This window comes from Bactrocera tryoni, chromosome 4 (assembly GCF_016617805.1).
Source record: "Bactrocera tryoni isolate S06 chromosome 4, CSIRO_BtryS06_freeze2, whole genome shotgun sequence".
Lineage (NCBI taxonomy): Eukaryota > Metazoa > Arthropoda > Insecta > Diptera > Tephritidae > Bactrocera > Bactrocera tryoni.
Window position 1 is genome coordinate 73858932 of NC_052502.1, and position 19589 is coordinate 73878520.

Here is a 19589-nt window from a genome sequence, read left to right on the forward strand (position 1 = left end):
CGACTTTCGATTCTTGACATTACTTTCGTAAATAACCTATGATAATTTTTAATAGCTTCGTCATAAATTAAAAGAAGAAAGTTACGAGTATAATGTACAATTAGATGTGATTGAAAACTTTTGGGACTTTTCGTTATAGCTTTTAGGGTTAAACTAAATACTTCATTGGCACTGGAAGACTACAGAGCCCAGGAATGAAAATGTCGATATTTCTTCAAAAGCTTTATAAAAGCTTCACAAAGCTTTTGGAGCACTTTGAATGAAAAAAAATGTTTAAAGTCAGGAAAAGCTGTTTTTTTGTAAGCGTTAACTATTTCGCTCTTAAAAAGCTTCACCAAGCTTTTGGTGCTTTCTAAATGAAAATAAATTTTTATTTCGGAGAAGAAATTTGTTTTTTTACCTCACGGCAATAATGTGCTTTGTTAGCCGAAGTACGGCTTTTCATTCACCATCGAAACCTGGCTGAGCAAAGTTGGATAGCTCGAATGAGGGGATGTAGTTTGTGGCTCTGAGTCACTTCGGCTTGATAGAAATAGTTTAACTGTATAAAAAAAGCCCTCTTGGGTCACTGATCCCTAAATCGTAAACTGAACATACTTTTTGGCGCGCAATAATAATAAATAATCACCTAATGTCTACACTAGTCTATTTACACTTACGTTTGCTCTACTTGATGCGCTGATGATCGGGCGTACTCTTTAATATATCCGGCTGATGGTGATGCGCGTGACCGTGTGATGAGCTCATGGTACCCTGATGACTACCAACATGTGTACCACCGATGCCACCACCGCCGCCACTGTAGTGCGACGAGCTCAGTGTATGCGAATGTGTTGAGTTGAGCGTGTGCGTGGCATGCGAGTTGAGCGTGTTATGAGCCGTTGTGGTCGCATTGGTGGACATACCGGCTGTGGTGGTGCCGCAACCACCAAGTCCTGTGCCCGTGCCGGTACCGGTACCAGTGCCACCGCCGGCGGGACGTGAACGTAGCGAACGATGCGAGCCATTGCGGGTGAGCGTATTCATTTGTGGCGTACCGGGCACGGTGTGGCCAAGAGCATTCATATAGTCGGCGATTAGAAGTGTTATTTCGAGTATCTTTGGTTTGCTCATAGCGAAGAGCAGCTTTTGCTCTTGTGTACCGCATGTGGCCAGCGTATCCTCGTTGGAGACGACCAGCATGAAGTCATCCTGACAGCCGCCAAAAGTCATCACCGAGGTGTAGGGATAACGTGCCATTGGCGTCATCGAGCTTAGCTCGAGCACATTGAGTGCATCCTCGGAGACGGCCAACCAGGCCATGGCTTGATCGGAGTGCCGCGGTTTGGCTTGGAAAAGACTGGCGCCGAAGTAGGGCCACTTGCGGCAGCATGTCAAGTAGATGCGCACACAGTCGAGCGTTGAGCGTCCCTTGAGCAGCATCCACTTCGAGATGAGCAGCTCTTGCACCTCCTTCAGCTGCTCGGCATTGAGTGCATCACGATAGCGGTAGGGATAGAATTTATCGAGCGCTTTGATGCCAACATTGCTACCCGTGCCGCGTGATTTCTCGTGCGAGTAGTCGCCCATGTCGATTTGTGACATCAGCGAAGCCAACTCGAGCGCTAGATCGCGCGACAACGGAAAGCGTCCCTGCACTATCTGTGCATTCGTTTGGTAGCAAAATAGCAGACGTTCCTTGTCCGTTTCGAATTTGACTGTGTGCCGCCAGTAGAGACGATTCTTGTAGGTCAACTGTATGACGCGTGTATTTTCGAATTTACCGGAACCTTTTTCGCGCAAAGCAGTCTCCCACTTTGAGATGACGTCGCAGAGTTTAGCGAGCGGGTCAAGATAGTGTTCGAGATCCTTTTCGATCGGATCGTCGCTGAAAAGACAGAAACCATTGGTGGCGTCGCGTGTGCCAATCTCCTGCGCGAGTGTAGTTTGGAACTCTTCAATTGTAGTCGAGCCGTCGAAAGAGACGACCTGAAAAAATTGTTTGAAAGAAAGAGGAGTTCATTAAAAAGCTGTAAGACGACTGGAAGATCAAATCCGATCTAACGGAAATGCGAAGTTATTTAGGGCTTTTAACGTTACGGGGAAGGTAACACGGGGAGAGAGTTTTGTTCTTTCTAAAAAGTCTGGATTTATGTTTGAATACGTTAAGTTTTGAACGGAGTTTTTAAGAAAGTAGCTTACAAAGGAACCTGACAGGGTTGTTAAAAGTTTAGACGCCCAGCAAAAATTTCACTCACCTGATAAGTGGAGTTCATCATGTGCACCGGTATGGCGTGTGGCAGTGAGTGATGATATGGATTCTTCAGCAATATAGACAGCACTTCCATGCGTGAGGGCTTCGTCTCGCGGCCGCCATTCTTCAATGTACGCTCCAATGCGCGCTCACAATACGCGGCATATTTACCCGTCTCAGTTTTCGTGTCTGCATTACGCGAGAGATGCAGCTTCAGATACCATAGAAGACGGCTCGATTTGGGTACAAACAGCGAGACGGCGAGTGAGAGCAACTGCCAGCCTTGGACGAACGAGTAGGCGGGTGGATTTGATTTGCAATCGATGATGGGTGGTGGAGCGGGTGCCTGTGTTGTCAGAAGAAAAGAGAGAAAAACCGTTAGTTTATATAATTTGAGCATTTTTGTGAGTGCAAATTGAGCGGTAATAGTGAGCGCTCAGAAATTACTGTTTGGAAATCGCATGCGTTTTTAAAAAAGAGGAAATTTATGCATAATCAAAAATTCGTTTATTTAGTTAATGTAGTTTGTTAGTAGTAAATTAATTTCCCCCCATACCTGTATGGATGTTGGTGAACTGCCGTTGGCCTGTGCGGCGCCACCTTGCTGTGTATCACAAGTAAAGAGGCTCTGCGTGGCGCACAGTAGTAGTTGCTGTAAATTTCGATTTACAAATTCGAATACCGTTTTTTTGTTTTTGTTTTTGGTTTGGTTTATGGTTGCACACATTCGTTACACATAAACGAGCGAGTGACGAGTGGCGAGTGCGGGTTTTAGTTAGTTTGTTAGCCGTTTTTGGGTTGGGACGCGTCACCAAATTTGGTTTTGGAGTTTTGGATTGAGGCATATGTTAGCGCACATACGTTTACCAAAGAAACAACAAAAGAAGAAAACAAAAGAGCGGAGAGAGCGAGAGAAAAAGGTATTGAGTTTGGTTGGTGCGTTACAAATTTTGATTAAAATTTCGTACATATTTTCTAAACATATAATTACGCATGTAAATATGTATGTGTGTATAACTGGAAGTAAGTGTTGTGCTAATGTGAGGATTGTGGGTAGTTTTTTGTTCTAAAACCCTTTATTGAACATGCTTATTCTAAAATAAGCGAAAAATTTACAAATCTTCCTTTGCTTACTAAATGCACTATGAATTTTAAATTTTCACTAAAATTTCGATTCAGAGAATCATATACATATGCCTATAGTAATTTTCAAAATTTTAATATTTTTTTGATGATTATTTTTTTATGAAAAAAAAACATTTAGGAAATAAAATATTTTACTAAAACTTAAAATTACTAATTTTTAGAACTAGGTAATTAAGTGCCTCCTATTGGCATTTTAAATTAACTCCTTTATACAATCTCTTTTGCAAATTTCGAAAATTATTGCAAAAAAAAATTAAATTGATATAGAAAATTAAATTCTATTTTTAATTTTTTTGTGGTTTGAACATCGAACTCTATGTGCTTTTTATTCGTTATATATTTTTGATTAAAAAAAATTCGAAATTTTAGAAAAAAAATTAAAAAATGAAATTTTCGAAAAAATTATCAAAAAAACATAAATTTATACATATAATATTTGTTTTCATTATTTCAGAAAACTTTAAAAAAAAAATAATATTTTTTTTATTTCAAATATTCAGTTACATTTTCAAAACCCTGTAGCTAATTTTGAGATATCAGTTTGTTTCAAAAAAAAAAATGTAATTTAATACATAAAAAACAGTAATTATTTTTTGTTTGAGAATTTCTAAAGAATTTGGATTAAAATTAGATAAGAATTTGAAAATGAAAATTGAAAAATTTTTGTTTTTAAAATTTTTTGATTAAAATTGAAAAAAAAATAAATGGAAACAATAAATTTTTTTGTTTGAAAATATCTAATAAAATCTGAATTAAAATTAGAAAAAAATTGAAAATGAAAATTATAAAATTTTTGGTTTTGAAATTTTTTATTTAAAATGTTTCCAATAATAAGATAAATAAGATTTCCTGTAAAATAAATTTTTTTAATTCTTCTTTTGAAAAATTTTTGTTTTTGAAATTTTTTAATAAAACTTGAAAAAAAATTACATTAAAAACAATATTTTTTTTTTTTTAAATATTTCATAAAAACCGGATTAAAATTATAAAAAAAATTAAAATGAAAATTATAAAATTTTCGGTTTTGAAATTTTTTAATAAAAACGATTCGAACAATAAGATAAATAAGATTCCTTTTAAAATAAATTATTTTAATTCTTCTTGTTCAATTTGTACGCAAAATGCAAAACAAATAAAGAAATAGTATTTTCGAAAACAATGAAAATTAAAAAAAAGTGCTTTAATTTTTTTAAACAATATTTTCAAATTAAAATTTTAAAAATTTTGTTTTGAAAAAAATTTAAAATTTTGTTTTCTAATAAAATTTTGGGGGAAAAGAAGTTTCAAATGTAAAATTGTCAAAACAAGACAAGATTTAGAAAAGCTTCGAATTTGTATTTTTGTAGCATTGCAATAAATAAAAAAAAATATTCGGAGAAATTTTAAAGTTTTCGGTTTTCAAATTTTCTAATAAAATTTGAGAAAAAATTAAAGTTTTCGAATAAAAATTGCCCAACTCGTAAAACATTAGCTATTTTTTTAAATAACAAAAACTCATATTTTAAAATCATAAATTTTTTCTTAGTTTGAAAGTTTCAATAACATTTCAATAGAAAAACTGTGGAAAAAAATTTTAAAATTCTGAATATTAAATTATTTTTAAATAAATAAAAAATCTTAAATCTCAAAAATTTTAGAAAAAATTCGCTGCTGTTTCTGATATATTGTCTTAAAATTTGGAATAAATAAAAAAATATTCAGTAAAAAATTGGAAAACGAAAGTTTGAAAAAAATCTTGAAATAATGAAAATTCCTATTTTAAAATGACAATATTTTTTCTAAATTTGAAAAATATTATTTAGAAAAACTTTGAAAAAAAATTAAAAATTTTATATTAAACCTTTTTAAATAAAACAATTTGAAATCCCATTTTCTTTCGAAAAAAAGACAATTTACTGTTATTTTTAATATATCATCTTAGATATGAAAACAGAAAACAAGAATTGGTAAACTATAAATAAATATTTTTAAAAAGCACTAATTATTCGATGAAATAAATAGTTTACAGAAAGCATTTAAGTATTGTTGAAAGAATAATTTACACTGAGAGAATAGCATTATACTTTAAATGTTATGGCACATATGAAAACGCTATGAGAGAGTAACAATTGATAGCACATTGAACGATTAATAACGCTCAAGAGAGCACAAACATACACTGAGTAAGTTTGGGTACAAATAGAAAATATTCAGAAAAAAAACATAAGTTTTGAGTGAGTGTAAAGTTGAGTTGAGTTCTTTAAAGTTATGTTCAGTGATGTGAATATAAACGTTTGAGTTTCGCTAACATTTGCACTCGAAGTTAGTGATCTTACTCAAAATATGACGAAGTCTTAAGTGAATTGGTGTTAATTGAGTAAAAAATGTTGGAGTGAAAAAATTTGAGTGCATTGCGTAAGTCGGATTGAGTAGAAAATATATAAACTAATGTTAAAAAGAAAAAAATATTGTAAGGAATGTTAAGAAAATTCACACATAAAAATTTTGAAAAAAAATTGAGTGAAAAGTATAGTTTGAGTGTTTTAAACAGCTATTGAGCTACATACATATATAAGGTATGCAGTATTTTCATTGTAAATTTTCTAAGTGTACGATGTGTGTAGTAGACGAAAATGTAATACAAATTTACAGCAAGTACATGTGATATGTATATATGTAGCCATTTAGACATTTATGAAATTTTTTTTGAAGTTCTAATGCATTTTTTGACTGAGACACTATTATTCTTACAAAAAATAAAACAAAATATTCCTTTGAACAAAAAATCGGTGAAATATATAAAATAGTTATATGGCATATATGAATAGTTAAAAGTCATAAGTACGCGGGTAGGTTAAACTGTAATCGCTTGCGGGAAAAATCAAAATTTCCTGTGCGCAGCAGTTACTTTTTAACACACCCTAGTGGATGTAAATTTTCTCATTGCACGAAGTACAATTCAACCCACCTATGTATATATGCATTTACCTAAGATCTGTGATTTAGTGGAGTGAAAAACATTTTTAAATAATAAAAAGTTTCCATAAAAATTTTCTAAAATTTTTTTTAAATTTACATTATAGAAAAATGTTTGCTATTACAGTGGCTAGTTCTTATTTAAGAGACAGTTATGAGGGGAAATATTTAAATATGTTAGTATAAAGTAGCTTCATTCATAAAAATTATATTAATATAAAAATAAAAAAAAAATCATTGATTTCAAAAATTTTGAAAAAATTCAAAATTTGTCAAAAACTTCCATATTTTCCTAAAATTTAAAATTTGCCAAAAAATTCAAATTGATTTTTTTTAATTTTTTAATTTTTAAAATTCAAAAATTTGAAATAAATTTATTTTTTTTAAATTTTTGTTTTATGAATAATTTCAAAATATGTCAAACATTTAAAATTTGTCAAAAATTTAAATTTTTTTAAAATTTGTTCTTTTTTTAATTTTTAAAATTCAAAAATTTGAAATAAATTGATTTTTTCATTTTTGATTTACGAATAAAACTTTATCGAGTTCTCTACTTTCATATATGTATGTATGTATGTTTAATATTGACAAGCACGCGCTACTATTCGTATAATGCTAAATGGTAGATATTTTAAAATTTGTATGAGTTTCTACTGGGCATGCAATAATCTTGACAAAAAATAATTTTCGTTTAGTAAAAAATTACAAAACGAAAAAACTTAAAATAATAAAATAAAAATCTAACAAGAAATTAAAATATTTGATATTTAATAGTTATAATTTTTTTAAAATTATTTTAATTTTTTTTTAATTTTAAAATTTAATATTATTTTTAAATAAATCTCTTCCGATCTATATATTTTTTAAAAAATATGTTTATAAAAGTGTTATTTCTTTTGATTTTGGTTGATTTTAATAAGAAAAAAATTCAAAATTTTTATAAAGAGACAAAAAAATAGTGAGTCTAATAAAATTTATTTAAAAAATATTATATTTTGTAATATAGAAGACAGTAATTTCTTATCATGTATTGTTTTCAAATATCTCTCCAATTTATATTATATTAATTTCAATATATTTTTTTTATAAAGACTGGCCTAGACTTGATACCTTTCTTAAAGATGTATAATTTGCCAAAAATAAACAAATATAAAGCGATTATTGTCTTTCAGAACAAAATTTAAACTAAAATTTTCTAAGACAAAAACAATTTTTTTTTCGTTTCAGAACCAACATTTTTTTAGAAATTTAAAAAAAAAATATCCATATACATATATATTTTTTTTAAATTTTTAAAAAGTAAATAAATAAATTTTCCGAAGTTTTATTTTTTTTAATTTTCTCATTAATTTTTTATTAATTTTGAGTCTTAAATTTTTTTTCCATTAAGAAATTCACTTCTCAAAAATTAAAAATTAAAAACTAAATTTGTTTTTTTTTAATTTTAAATTAAAAATTACATTTTTTAAATTTTTTTCGTTAAAAGCGATTTTTTTATTTTTTTTTAACTTTTTTTTATTTTATCATACCTTTTTATATAACATCTTCAAATTCTTTTATACCTTTCATATGATTTTGAGTACTTTCTGTGATTTCTAACCATGTCTATAGCCTCTAGAAATCTCAATATATTTTTTTCCTCAAAAATTAATTTCAAAACTTTCAAAAAAAACCTAAGGAAATCTCAATAAATTTTTTTCGTAAAAAATTAATTTGAAAGCCTTAAAAAAAGTTCAAAACATCATCTGAATATACTGACCCTAGCTTATTAATTTGTTTGTGTTGCTTATGGTTTGTTTTTAATGTAAATGATGTTTTTTGTGTACCGTTACGTGTACTGTTATAACACACGTCAAAAACACTCACAAATTATATTACATTTCATTTTTTACGCAGGCGATCGCAAGCTCTTTAAAAGCGCATTGAAAAATAATTTACAAGTGACGAGATCTATTAATTTTTTACAGTGTAAAATAAAAAATGTTTAAGTAGCAAAATGCAAATTATAAAAATAAAATAAATCATCGAATAAAAAATAATTAAAAATTAAATATTGAAGAATGACAAATCAAAAATAAGTTTGTATGGTAAACATCATTTGAGAATTACTCTTAAAGAGTTTGTGTTTAAGTTATTTTAGTTTAGAAGACGTGAGGAGAAAACGAGAGAAAATCCATGAACAAGATAGCTTGTGCTTGAGCTATTTTAAGGCAACCTTGCAAGATGGTTAGAGTTTCCACATATAGGGAGATCCATAAATTAGAAGAGCTTGTGGATCCATTGAGCTAAGGGGCGGCTCAACCTATCGGATATTATCTGACGTGTGTATCATTTCAATGGAGGAAGGGTTCGAGAGCTGATATTGTAAGATAACCTCTGGTCGTTAAAAAGTCTTTCAGTTTGTGAACTTATAAATCAAATTTATCTCACTATGATTCTTACAGAATTGGTTCCTCCAGCTCCCGTAGGTTCAGATGATGCCCAAAATTAGAACTAAGGCGTATTATTCAGAAACAGAAAGCTTGAGATATTTTCCTTTTTAAGGTGAACATGGCATTAGTATTAAAAGTAGACTTTTGTTTAAGAAAGCCACTATTTGAGATTAACTACATGCCAGTACCAACCACAAAGGTGCTTTTGGCTCTAGTTCTCGCACAAACTCAAGAAAAGGTTTCAGATTTGAAGGTGAAAAACTGCAAATTGATGATTTTGTAAGTGAAAAGGCATTCTAGTGATTAAAAACTCTTAAAAACTGGGAGCTCGAATATTTTTAACCGTCAGGGAACGAACTAAAATACAGACGGTCTCCAAAGAAAGTGTTTTTTTATTGAAGGGGATTCTAAATGTTAAAAGACTCTTATAAACTGTGACTTCGAGTGTTTTTGAACGTCAAGCGATGAACCAAAATACGGACGGTCTCCGAAGATAGTTCTTTATTAAAAGAGATTCTAAACATCAGAAGACAATTATAAACTGGGAACTGTAATGATTTTAAACGTTATGGGTGATTCAAATACGGACGGCCTACGAAGACAGACAAATCTATAAAACTGAAACGAATACGGATTTATGGATCTCAAGTACTGTCAATGAAGAGGCATTCTCGACAAATATCTGGATACTAGTAAAGCTCTTACCATAGTTTATAAGCGCGAGTGCCAACTATACAAATTGTTTATGACTAATGGTCTCGAAGAAACTTAAGATAAGGATCTCGAATGTTTTTTAAAGTCAGGGAACGAACTAAAATACAGACGAAAATTACTAGTCTTATAGTCAGGTGAATTGATTTTGAACCTTAAGGAACCGTTATAAAGACGGTGTGCGGAGTTTCGAAGCTCGACTACTGAACACAGAAACTGATAGACCTATATGGTTCGCAGAGTCTTGAAGCACAATATATGCTTTTCAGCAAGGAGCTCAAAAAATGTTGCCGCCGAAAGTCGGTTGATAATAATTTAAGTGAAAAATGAAAATTTGACTATTTTGAAAATCTGAAGCCGAGGAAGTTTTAAAACTTCAAAGAATGCAATTTCGGCAGTAAATTCAGCTAACAAAGTTGAAATGTAAGAAAATAAAAGTACAATAAAATAATGAATTAAATAACTACCGATCTAGTTAACTAATTTGGTGCTTGGTTTTAGTTCAATTTGGGTTAGTAATATCGACACTAATGCTCTAAGTGGAACTACTAACGAATCAAGACATAAATGAAAACTAAAGGAACTAACTAAATCAACAAAAGTAAAAACAACAAGGGAACTAAACATGAAAAGCTTTTGCAACTTAAAAAACTTACGCGCGTTTGCTTGCCCAGTTTCTTGTTTACCTGGACGCCGACACTAAGCTTCTGGCCCGTGTGCCGTGATGTCTGCTTTACCAATATGCCGATCATTTCCGTTTGCAGTTCGGGCATATCCAGGCAGTGTTGTAGAGCATTTTGTGCCAAGACGACGTGATAATCGATGCCGGGTTGATTAACAGCCACTGACATGAAGAGTTGAATGCTCTGCGAAGTAGAAAGAATAAAAATATTAAGTATTGAAGAAAATGTGGTTTGAGAACTGAAGGGTTTTATTCTTGCTTAGCTAATGTAAAATAGACGCAAAGCTTACCTTAAACAATTTAATAGCTTCGGGCTGCATGGCTTCCGAGTGTAGCGAGGTAAGCGGCGATGTGATGGCGTCTTTGGTATGCAATAAAATTGGATGGCGCCATAGAACACAATCTGGGAGACAAAAAGTAAGGTTATGAAACAATAAACTGAAACCAGTAAGTGCTTTTTATAATGGTTTTCGCTTTCGGTCGACGCATTCGTTTACATTAGACGAAAGCTCAAGCTATATGGCATTTAGTCTCAAGTTTAACTTTAGCAGTGAGTCGATCAGGAGTTTACTGTCGGTAAAACTGCGAGCCGTTCTACCCCATGTGCTGTCCAGAGATCGCTGACTAGTTGTTGCTCGGCAAAGTGCTCCAAACTGATTAGAAACTTTACGACTCTGGAGTACTAATGGACTCATATAAAGGAAAAACATTTTCGAGTCTATTATTCGTCAAATGCACGTCTAATTACGGTTGTGCGTAGAAATGTAAAAGAAATCTGTCGCTATCATTTGGTCAATATTCCTGGCCTACTAATTGAGACAATAACAACGAATTTGCCGAAAGAAATCATTCTCCATAGTCAGTAAAATTTTTCTTGTCCGCTACTGTCAGTCCGTACTGTCACTACTGAACTAACCGATCCCTTTATATAAAAACCACTTTAAGAATATTAATAGAATACTCACTGGGATCTCCATCAGTCTCCATAAGTTTTTGTACGAGTTGCTCGTATTGTGTGCCCGCATTTGGACCACCACCCGACACCACAGTTAAATGGTATAGCCAATTATCACGTTCCTGCTTGCCGGGTAGTATAAGGTATGTGGGACCTTGATGTGCTGGATAAATGGCGACGGTAAGACGTGCCTGACTTTGTGTCGGCTCTTCACGCTCTTCCGAATCAGAGTCGGAAACATGTTCGACTTCCTCGACGCGTGCATCGCGCATATTTATCTGACCAAGCGGATTCTAGTAGCAATTCAATGTTAAAATGTGATTTAAATACTAAGATTTAACGGGATTTGCAAAACTAGCTTACCGTCTCGCCGGGCGCCTTAAAGTAGAGGAACATTTTACCCAAAAGCACACACCAACATTTCTTCGCATGTCCATTCTTCACTTTTGTGACCCAACCCTGTATGGTGGGCTTCTGATCGTCACGACTCAACAGCAGCTTGGTCGCATTGCGACGCTGCACATTCTGCAGCACGCGTATCCAATCATCCATAGTTGCATTCGAATCGGCGGTGAGATAGTAGACCTTCTTGCCAGTATCAATCTCAAAAGTGGAAGCACCTTCGGCGCGATTAATGCGACACGCCTCATCCAACATGATCTGACCTTGCGGCTTACGGTTTACATCGTGTTGGCTCTTCCAATAGGTAAGTGTGCCATTCTTAAGCACAAACCAACGTTTACGCCACGTCTTTAGTTTGCCACCGAGTTTGGCGAGATGACCCATCTAAGCGAAAGAGAAGAAAAACGTTGCAGTTAGAGCGTAGGCGTGAGTTTAAGTTAGAGCGGATATGAGCTGCAAGTCAAATTGAATGTTTTTGTAGCGGCTTCTCATAAGTACTCACCTTTTCGAGCGATTCGATCTTCTTGCTTGGCGAATCCACATACGATTGTCGCATTAGCAGCGACGGCATGGAGGCGTCCATGCACGTGGACTCTGATACCGCATCCGGCGGCAAAGCGTAATCATCCGACAGGCCTGATTCAAAGGAAATATCTGAAATTACTGTTCCACGCATGTGGGGGAGACGTAGATGATTGTTGGTAGTCGCGTGATTGTTGGCATTGTTGTTGTGATTTGGTAATGGTAATGTATTTGTATTGGTGTAAGGACCCAAATGTTGTGTATTGTTGTAGGTGTGCATAGTGTTGTAATGATTGTTGTGTTTGATATTTGTGTTGGTGTAATGTGAGGTGGATATGTGCATTTGGTGAGCTTCGAAACAGAATTTTTTTATTTGATACAAGGTTAATGGAAATGAGAGCCAAATAATTTGAATTTTGATTTGATTATTTTTTCGTTGGTTTTAGAAGGGTTAATGAGACCAGGACATTTAATGGGTGCATATAGAAAGTAAATTATTAGAAACTTTATTTTATTTGCAAAAAATGTGTATCTTTCTAAGAAAACTATTTTGTGGAGGGGAAAGTTGAGGAAGGGTTAGACAAAAGGTTTCTAGACTACTAAATATTACTACGGGTCTAACGAGTTTCGGAACGCTTAGCTACTAGGAAAAGCTTTGGAGAACTGTTTCAGATTAGGAACGACCGATTACTACAACAGTCGGTTCTACGATACCCGAATTAATCTGTATTTTATCGAGCCAAGAGCTCTTATGCCGACAATCTAATCCGGTTGGGTTAGGTTGAGGATTAGGGTTGATCTTAGAGTTCAACTATATACTAAGGAAACAATGGTGGATATTAAAATTAGATTATCTCTATAATATCACCCTAGCGATGCGCTAAATTCGTAAAATTAGTCCTCTTAAAAGAACCTTATCCTTGGCTGCAAACTTCGAGGCTCTTTCTGAAGACTCTTATAGGAAAGCTATTCAGTTTTTGTCTGAGACTGTTCCTAATATTGACAACTTTATTAGTAGAATTGTTTGGTCCGATGAAGTGTACGAGAGTGGTGTGGGGAGATCGGGGGCAATTCCTCCCGGGTTGGAGTTCTGCTCGGTGCTCTGGAACAATTTATTGTAGATTACTTCGCCAATAATTTCATACAATCGTTCCTGGGTCCCGTAGAAAGGAAGGCCCTGGTCCGAGCACGGAAGCTACCGTAAAAGCTCTTGGCTTCAGCGGAGTTTTATATAACAAAAGAGTTGCAAATATTAAGGATGAAGTGCTGAGGCGATCGGAAGCTAAAAACGTCTCATTTAAGAAAGGATTGTTGATTGTAATTATTCGGTTCTTTCGATAAAAGCAACCTCTGACAGCTTAACATGGAAGATCGTGAGGAAGCTTGGCTTTGAGGTTGAAGCGACTTTAAGTAATAGTAAAACCAAGAATTTTAGTGGTACTGAAAGGGTTTAGGCTACTAAGTGGTACGAAAAAGTAAATAGATAAATGAGAACTAAAGGTGGTATTATCATAAGGAAAATTACGAGCCACTAATTGACTTTAGGATCGGGAATTATAAGCTTACTGGTTATACTTCACCAAAAACAAAACATAAAGAACGAGAATAGTGCATACAGGTACAGTAATATATAGAGGTATTTTTAGTTAGTTAGTATTGGAGTATAGGTGTTTAGTTGTTTTTGGTTAGGTGTTTCGACTAGTAGGTCTGCAAGCACAATCAACTACGTTGTTTTCCCAAAACCATTTCGAATTTCATGCTTTCATACATACCACGAGCTTTCGTATTCTTTGGGCTCTCTGAACCGCTGCGCTTAGCCGGGCTCAAACTCGACGATGTCTTTAGACTCTTCGAAGGACTCGATGCGCTACCCGACGTGGATGTTTCAGTGTTGTCGGTGCTCGATGAGTTGTGTGAATTGTGCGTAAGCATAACGGCGTGATCTTCGCCATCGCTCGAGTCATCACTGGAGTCGCCCGTGAAGGGCATGGAACGTATTTGGGAAGCGCGCTGAAAGACAAACGAATTAATTTTACCTTCTTAATTGGCAGGGCGTTAACACTCACCCCTTTGACGGTGGCATAAACGGGCACCGATATATCACAGAAACCTCCGCTTGCAGTCTGCTGCTGCCGTGTGGGCAGCTGTGGTGTGCCCGGTACGCCATTACCGCCAGTGCCACTCTCACCGCGCGTGCTGCCCAATGTGCCGTTGTTTGAAGGCGTAGCACGTCCGTGACCGCCGCCGTTCGCTAGCGTATTGCAGGCGCTATTGCTGCCTGCGGACGCCGCGCCACTTGTGGACTCCTGTATGTCGGGTGGCGGTTGTGACTGCGTCTGCGTTGGATGCACATCCTGCTGATGTTGCACTAGGTTCTCCTCACTCACGCCAATCAGCCCATCGTTGGCTACTTGATAAATCTTCGCCTCCCAGCTGGGAAAACGATGTAATGGTGGCGTGGGGGGACGTGGCACGCCCAGATCACTGGTAGTGGTTGTGGTGCTCGAATTGCCGCCGCTCGCCATCAACGCTGGATTGTTTTTCATCCAGGCTGGCAGCTTCTCACACGACGGTGTATAGATCTCAGCATAATCGTGCGCTGTATCGGTATCCGAGCTATCCGGTCGCGTTGTGGACGCTTTCGAGATGCTGGCTAGTGGTGTGAGCGTTAAACCATCTACAGCCGCAACTAAATTACGTTCGAGCTCTTGCGGTTCCATACTGAGATTGCGTCGATGCTGATGATGCGGATATGAAGCGGTTAATGGGCGATTGATGATCTCTTGCGGATCTAAACTTTCGCTGCGTCTTCGTCCCTCTGCCGAATCGGCAAATTCTTGCACATCCAAACTCAGACTATTGCGCACTGGATGTGGTCCGACAATGCTGTGTCGGTTCGATTGATTGGCGATATGATTTTTTAATAGCTCCAATTGTTGATTACATTTAACATTCTGTTCGCGTAACAATTGATTTTGCTCCTCGAGTTCACGCAGTTTATTGGTGACCCATTCTTTGATTTTGGCCGCTTTTGCTTCGACTTGTCGAGCGTCGTGTAGACGCAATTGACGTTGTTCCTCAACTTGTATCTCCAATGAGGTGATGGTTTTCTCAGCCTCTTGGGTGGGAAGACTAGCTGATTGCTGTGCGGTTAATGTTGATTGTTGTTGTTGCTGTTGTTGGCTTTGATGGATCGGCGAGTTGGTGGCTGACTGTGGTGGTTTGGGCCATTCACTCAGCCGCTGTTCCATAGCCCGCACCTGAAATGGAGGAAAAACGTAAATTTTGGATTAATATGTATGTGCGGAGAGAAGGTACTGCAAGATAAAAGAAAAGTCAGAGATCTGCCTTTCGCCTTAAGCTAGAAGTATCCGTGAGGTTTATTAATATTTTTTGGAGGCTTTGATAACCATTTTCATCCTTCGCATGCCCCATAAAACTTCGGATTTCAAAGTTTTGAGTTTAAATTCGAATTTCAATATAATTTCATCACAGATTTACGAACACTTTCTACCCTGCTGTGGTTGTCTGCAAAGTTTTCTGCCCACACAACCCTTTCACGCCCACAAAAGTGCAAACATATTTGAATATCGTCTAACGCCAATTAATAGTTAACGACCCAAAACCAGTTGGCGATAAAGTTAATTTAATTTAAAACTTTGAACATTTCTTTACCCGACGCCGGGCGCATCAATTTGGTTTGCATTAAAGAAACGCCCAGTTCGAATTACGCGAAAAGGGTTGCAGGCGCTCACTGTGACGCAAACTTGAGTCATGCAAGCCGCGGGTGTGCTGGCACTACCATTACTCGAAAGGTCTTGTCGTCTTGTAGTCGGATATCTAAGTAATCTTGCAACGTAAAAGACGTCACCACAGCGATTTTGTGGCATAACAAGGACGAGAAAATAGTCTTCGCAGCATAGTAGCGTGTCTAAGACGCGCGCCGAAGCCGCCGACACGCGTGTAGACAAAGAGTTTATAAAACTTGGCGTGAAACTTAGATATTTAAGTGTTTGTGTTGTTGGTTTTCAGCTGTTTATTACATCAATAGCGAACAGTGTGTGTAAGAGAGGAAGGAAGGTAGCAGCTAGTCTTCACAGCCTCCGTTTGGCGCATGAAATCACGATACGCGATTCACGCATGCGACAAATTAAGTTATTGTGTTCCATCGTAATGTTAACAAGCAGTTAGGTGAGAGTAAGCGACTGCAGTAAGCATGAGCCTAAACGAAGTTGCTTACAGTTTAAAGATACAGCGAAGTGGGAGAGATCCCAGTATTAGTTAAAGTATTTAAAGCTTAGCACAAAGTTAAGAAAGCTATTGAAACCAGAAAAAAATTTAATTTGCGGTTAAGTTCGACAACTCCGAAACATACTTTAAAAGGTTTCGAATCAGATTAAAGTGTTAGAGTGGTCTAAACTGTCTTCAGAGAGAGCAGTTAAAGAGCACGGGATAGCTACAGCAGTAAAATTGAGCTCTGTGATCGGCTCTCTGTTTTAGAGCAGCTGCTCTGACTCGATCTTTGTTGTATGGTTAGGTTTAGACACGATTTTCCCGAAATACTGCGAGATATGACGGCAGGATTTATGACATAATCTTATTATTTATTTATTTTTTTCTACATATAATCCCTGTTTTATTGGACTTGTCCTGCATGAACTCGATGAACCGAGAAGTCCACAATGTTATAAAGATTTCAATACCAGTGTTTTTTTTTAAGAAATGCTGACTACTCATTACAAAGTTCTTCTAACATCATATTCAGGATACATGAATTCATCTATTACTTCTCGCAAATTCTTGCAGCTCTTGGAGAAAGCACTTAAAACTTGAAAGTCTTTAAGGGAAAAAATTATGTTAGGCAACTGAAAGATCTTTGGAAAAGAGGTCGGTTGGGGACTATTTCATATTCACAAGTGCTGATTCATCCAAAAAACAGCTATCCTAAAGTTCGGTGGTGAGAGAGATGTACGCACTTAGGCTCAGGAACTACAAAGCTATCCTGATCAAGGCTGCGAATTATGAATTCAAGGTCGACAAAAGTTTTTTTGAAATGAGACTGGTTATGGACTATATGAAATAAGGTAGATCTTTCCAAGAAACAGTCATCTTAAAGCTTGATGGTGAGAGAGATGAATTCAAAGCTAGCTTAACCAAAGTCATGAAATATGATTTCAAAGCCCAGACTAAATACATAGTGGTAATCCAAGGCAGCCACTTTGACTATTACTTATTCAACCGCACGCAATTTATTGCACTAAAATGCAACCCTGTCCGTTCTACACCGTCCAACGTAAGACAAAAGCAATTAAGTTGTGTAAGAAAAGTTTGTAAAGAATTATTGGCGCAATTGAGAACGAAGCAGATAGAGAAACGAGTTGATTAAATTTCCAAAGCATTTACGAAGTGTTTCCATTGTTTCTTGTAAAGAGCAGAATAAGCTGTGAAGAAGTGATAGAGGCCAGCTGACTTGAGGCGTTAAGCAGAACTTTAAAAGTTTTAGAATCAGTGTAGTTAGTAAGGCGTTTACGTGCGCATTGGCGTTAACGGTAACATTAAACTTTAGTATTTTTTCTCAAATCTGGCTTCAGCATGCAATTAACGGTACTTTGCTGATTCTGCTAGGTGTATCTACAGCAGCATGTGTGTGTTGTTGTTGTAAAGGATTACCTGCACACATTAATTATGCTGCAGCGCAAAGATAACGGTAAGCTGTCAAAGCGTAAGTGCAATTAAGTACGGATATACACACATACATACATACATGAACACATACATATAAGCAATCAGTGCGCCGAGTCACTGAAGTTGTGCTTATTTATTGAGCTGAAGAAAGATTTAAGGATTTAAGTGGCAATTTCGTGTGGAGACAATAGCTTTTGTTCATTTCAACTCAGCAGATAGCAGGCAGGTTGGTTAGCTTTAAGCTGGTAGTGTGCTATTGGCTGTTAAGCACATTGATTAAAGTGAACATTAAGTTTACCAGGTGCATGCAGATGCCAGATCTGTTGGAAATACTTTTAATATTAAATGTTTAAGAAAATATACACATTTTGTAGCTCTAAGCGGATGTGCTTATTGTATATTGGTAAAACATTATAAGTTGATAAGTAATGCCATTCTATGTTTTTCGATGTTTTCTTAAATGTTTTAATATTGTATTACATATGTTAAATTAGATTATGAAATTATTTGTTTTTGCATTTAATATGTTGTTATTACTATGACATGCGTTGCTATGCCATTCTATGTTATGCGATGTTTTTTTATTTTTTTATAATAAGTACATAAAAATTTATTTGATTGATTTTAAATAACTAATTAATTATTTTTTAATTAAATTAATTATTTTTTTAAATTATTATTATGTTTTTTATGCTATGTTATGTTAAGCTAGTTCATTTTTTTATATATTTTACCATTTATAGCATTATAAGTTACTTTTAAGTTATGTCTTTCAATTATTTTATATTATCACATTCTATGTTTCACGATGTTATATTAATTTAATTTTATTTTCAGTTTAATACTTTTTTTTTAACTTCTAAGTTCCAAAAACTTTCACCTAATCGCACTTAATTAATTTAATAAAAATTATATGCTATTCTATGTTTTGCGATGTTATATCAATTTAACTTATTCTCAGTTTAATAGTATTTTTTTAACTTTTAAGTTCCAAAAATTTCACTTAATTGACCTTATATTGTTTTTTTTAGTTGCTCATTGCTATGTTTTTCATACGGTATTATTTTTTATGGAGTGTTATGTTAACTTATAATGTATTTTTTTTTTGATATTTTATGCACAATGTGGTCATGTTAATTAAGCAATACCATACTATATTATTCTATGTTATGCGATGTAACGTTAGTTTAATTTCATAATTGAATCTATGTTATTTTATACACCTTTTATATATTTTTTAAGATATTCTTATTTTTGTTGGGCAGAAAATTTGGTTTTACTGACTTAATACAATAAATTAATATTTTATTTTAATTTTAATTATGCGGTGCTATGTTTGTATGGAGTCATATGCCAAGTCAACTCATACTTTTAAATTTTTTTCAATTTTATGCTATAAAGGTTGTTTTTAAGTTATCCAATCTTTTGTTTGTAATTCTATGTTTTGCGATGTTTTCATAAATTTATTTTATCAACATTAGTGTATTATTTTCAAAGATTTTAAGTTGTATATATTTTATAATAATATTGTTTATACTGCCATTCTATGTTTTGCGATGTATTTCATATTTTTGTTTTTATTAACATTACTGTATTATTTTCAAAGATTTTAAGTTGTATATATTTTTTAATAATATTGTTTATAGTATACTCTATATATACAGATGTTTAAAATAATATTTTTTCTATATTTCCCTTAATAACTGCCTTGGCAACCCTTGCCAATTCACAGCTATTAGCAATAAATTCGCTCCTTACTGCTTTTGCCAAAAGTGGAAATGCCTTGACATGCTTTACAACAATATACATTTCCGCAGGTAACAGCCAAATTTGCAAGGTAACGGAAGGAAGCACTTTTTGTTGCAA

General features: G+C 34.6%; 1 protein-coding gene across 5 annotated transcripts; it reads right to left on the reverse strand.

The window, feature by feature from the left end:
• Positions 1-278: 278 nt before the first annotated feature.
• On the reverse strand, positions 279-15294 carry LOC120773910 (uncharacterized protein CG43867). Of its 5 annotated transcripts, none has more exons than XM_040103099.1 (10): positions 14105-15294; positions 13811-14048; positions 12019-12152; positions 11478-11900; positions 11125-11407; positions 10450-10562; positions 10164-10343; positions 2790-2885; positions 2238-2579; positions 279-1968 (listed from the first exon to the last, which is right to left on the reverse strand). In XM_040103099.1, exons 1-10 carry the CDS (start codon positions 15287-15289, stop codon positions 667-669), a joined length of 4296 nt encoding a protein of 1431 aa, XP_039959033.1. In that variant the 5' UTR covers positions 15290-15294; the 3' UTR covers positions 279-666. The 5 variants fall into 5 exon arrangements, with proteins under 5 accessions (XP_039959033.1, XP_039959032.1, XP_039959029.1 ...); XM_040103098.1 differs by having other exon boundaries at positions 10134-10343; XM_040103095.1 differs by having other exon boundaries at positions 10134-10343; positions 12019-12389.
• Positions 15295-19589: the final 4295 nt, after the last annotated feature.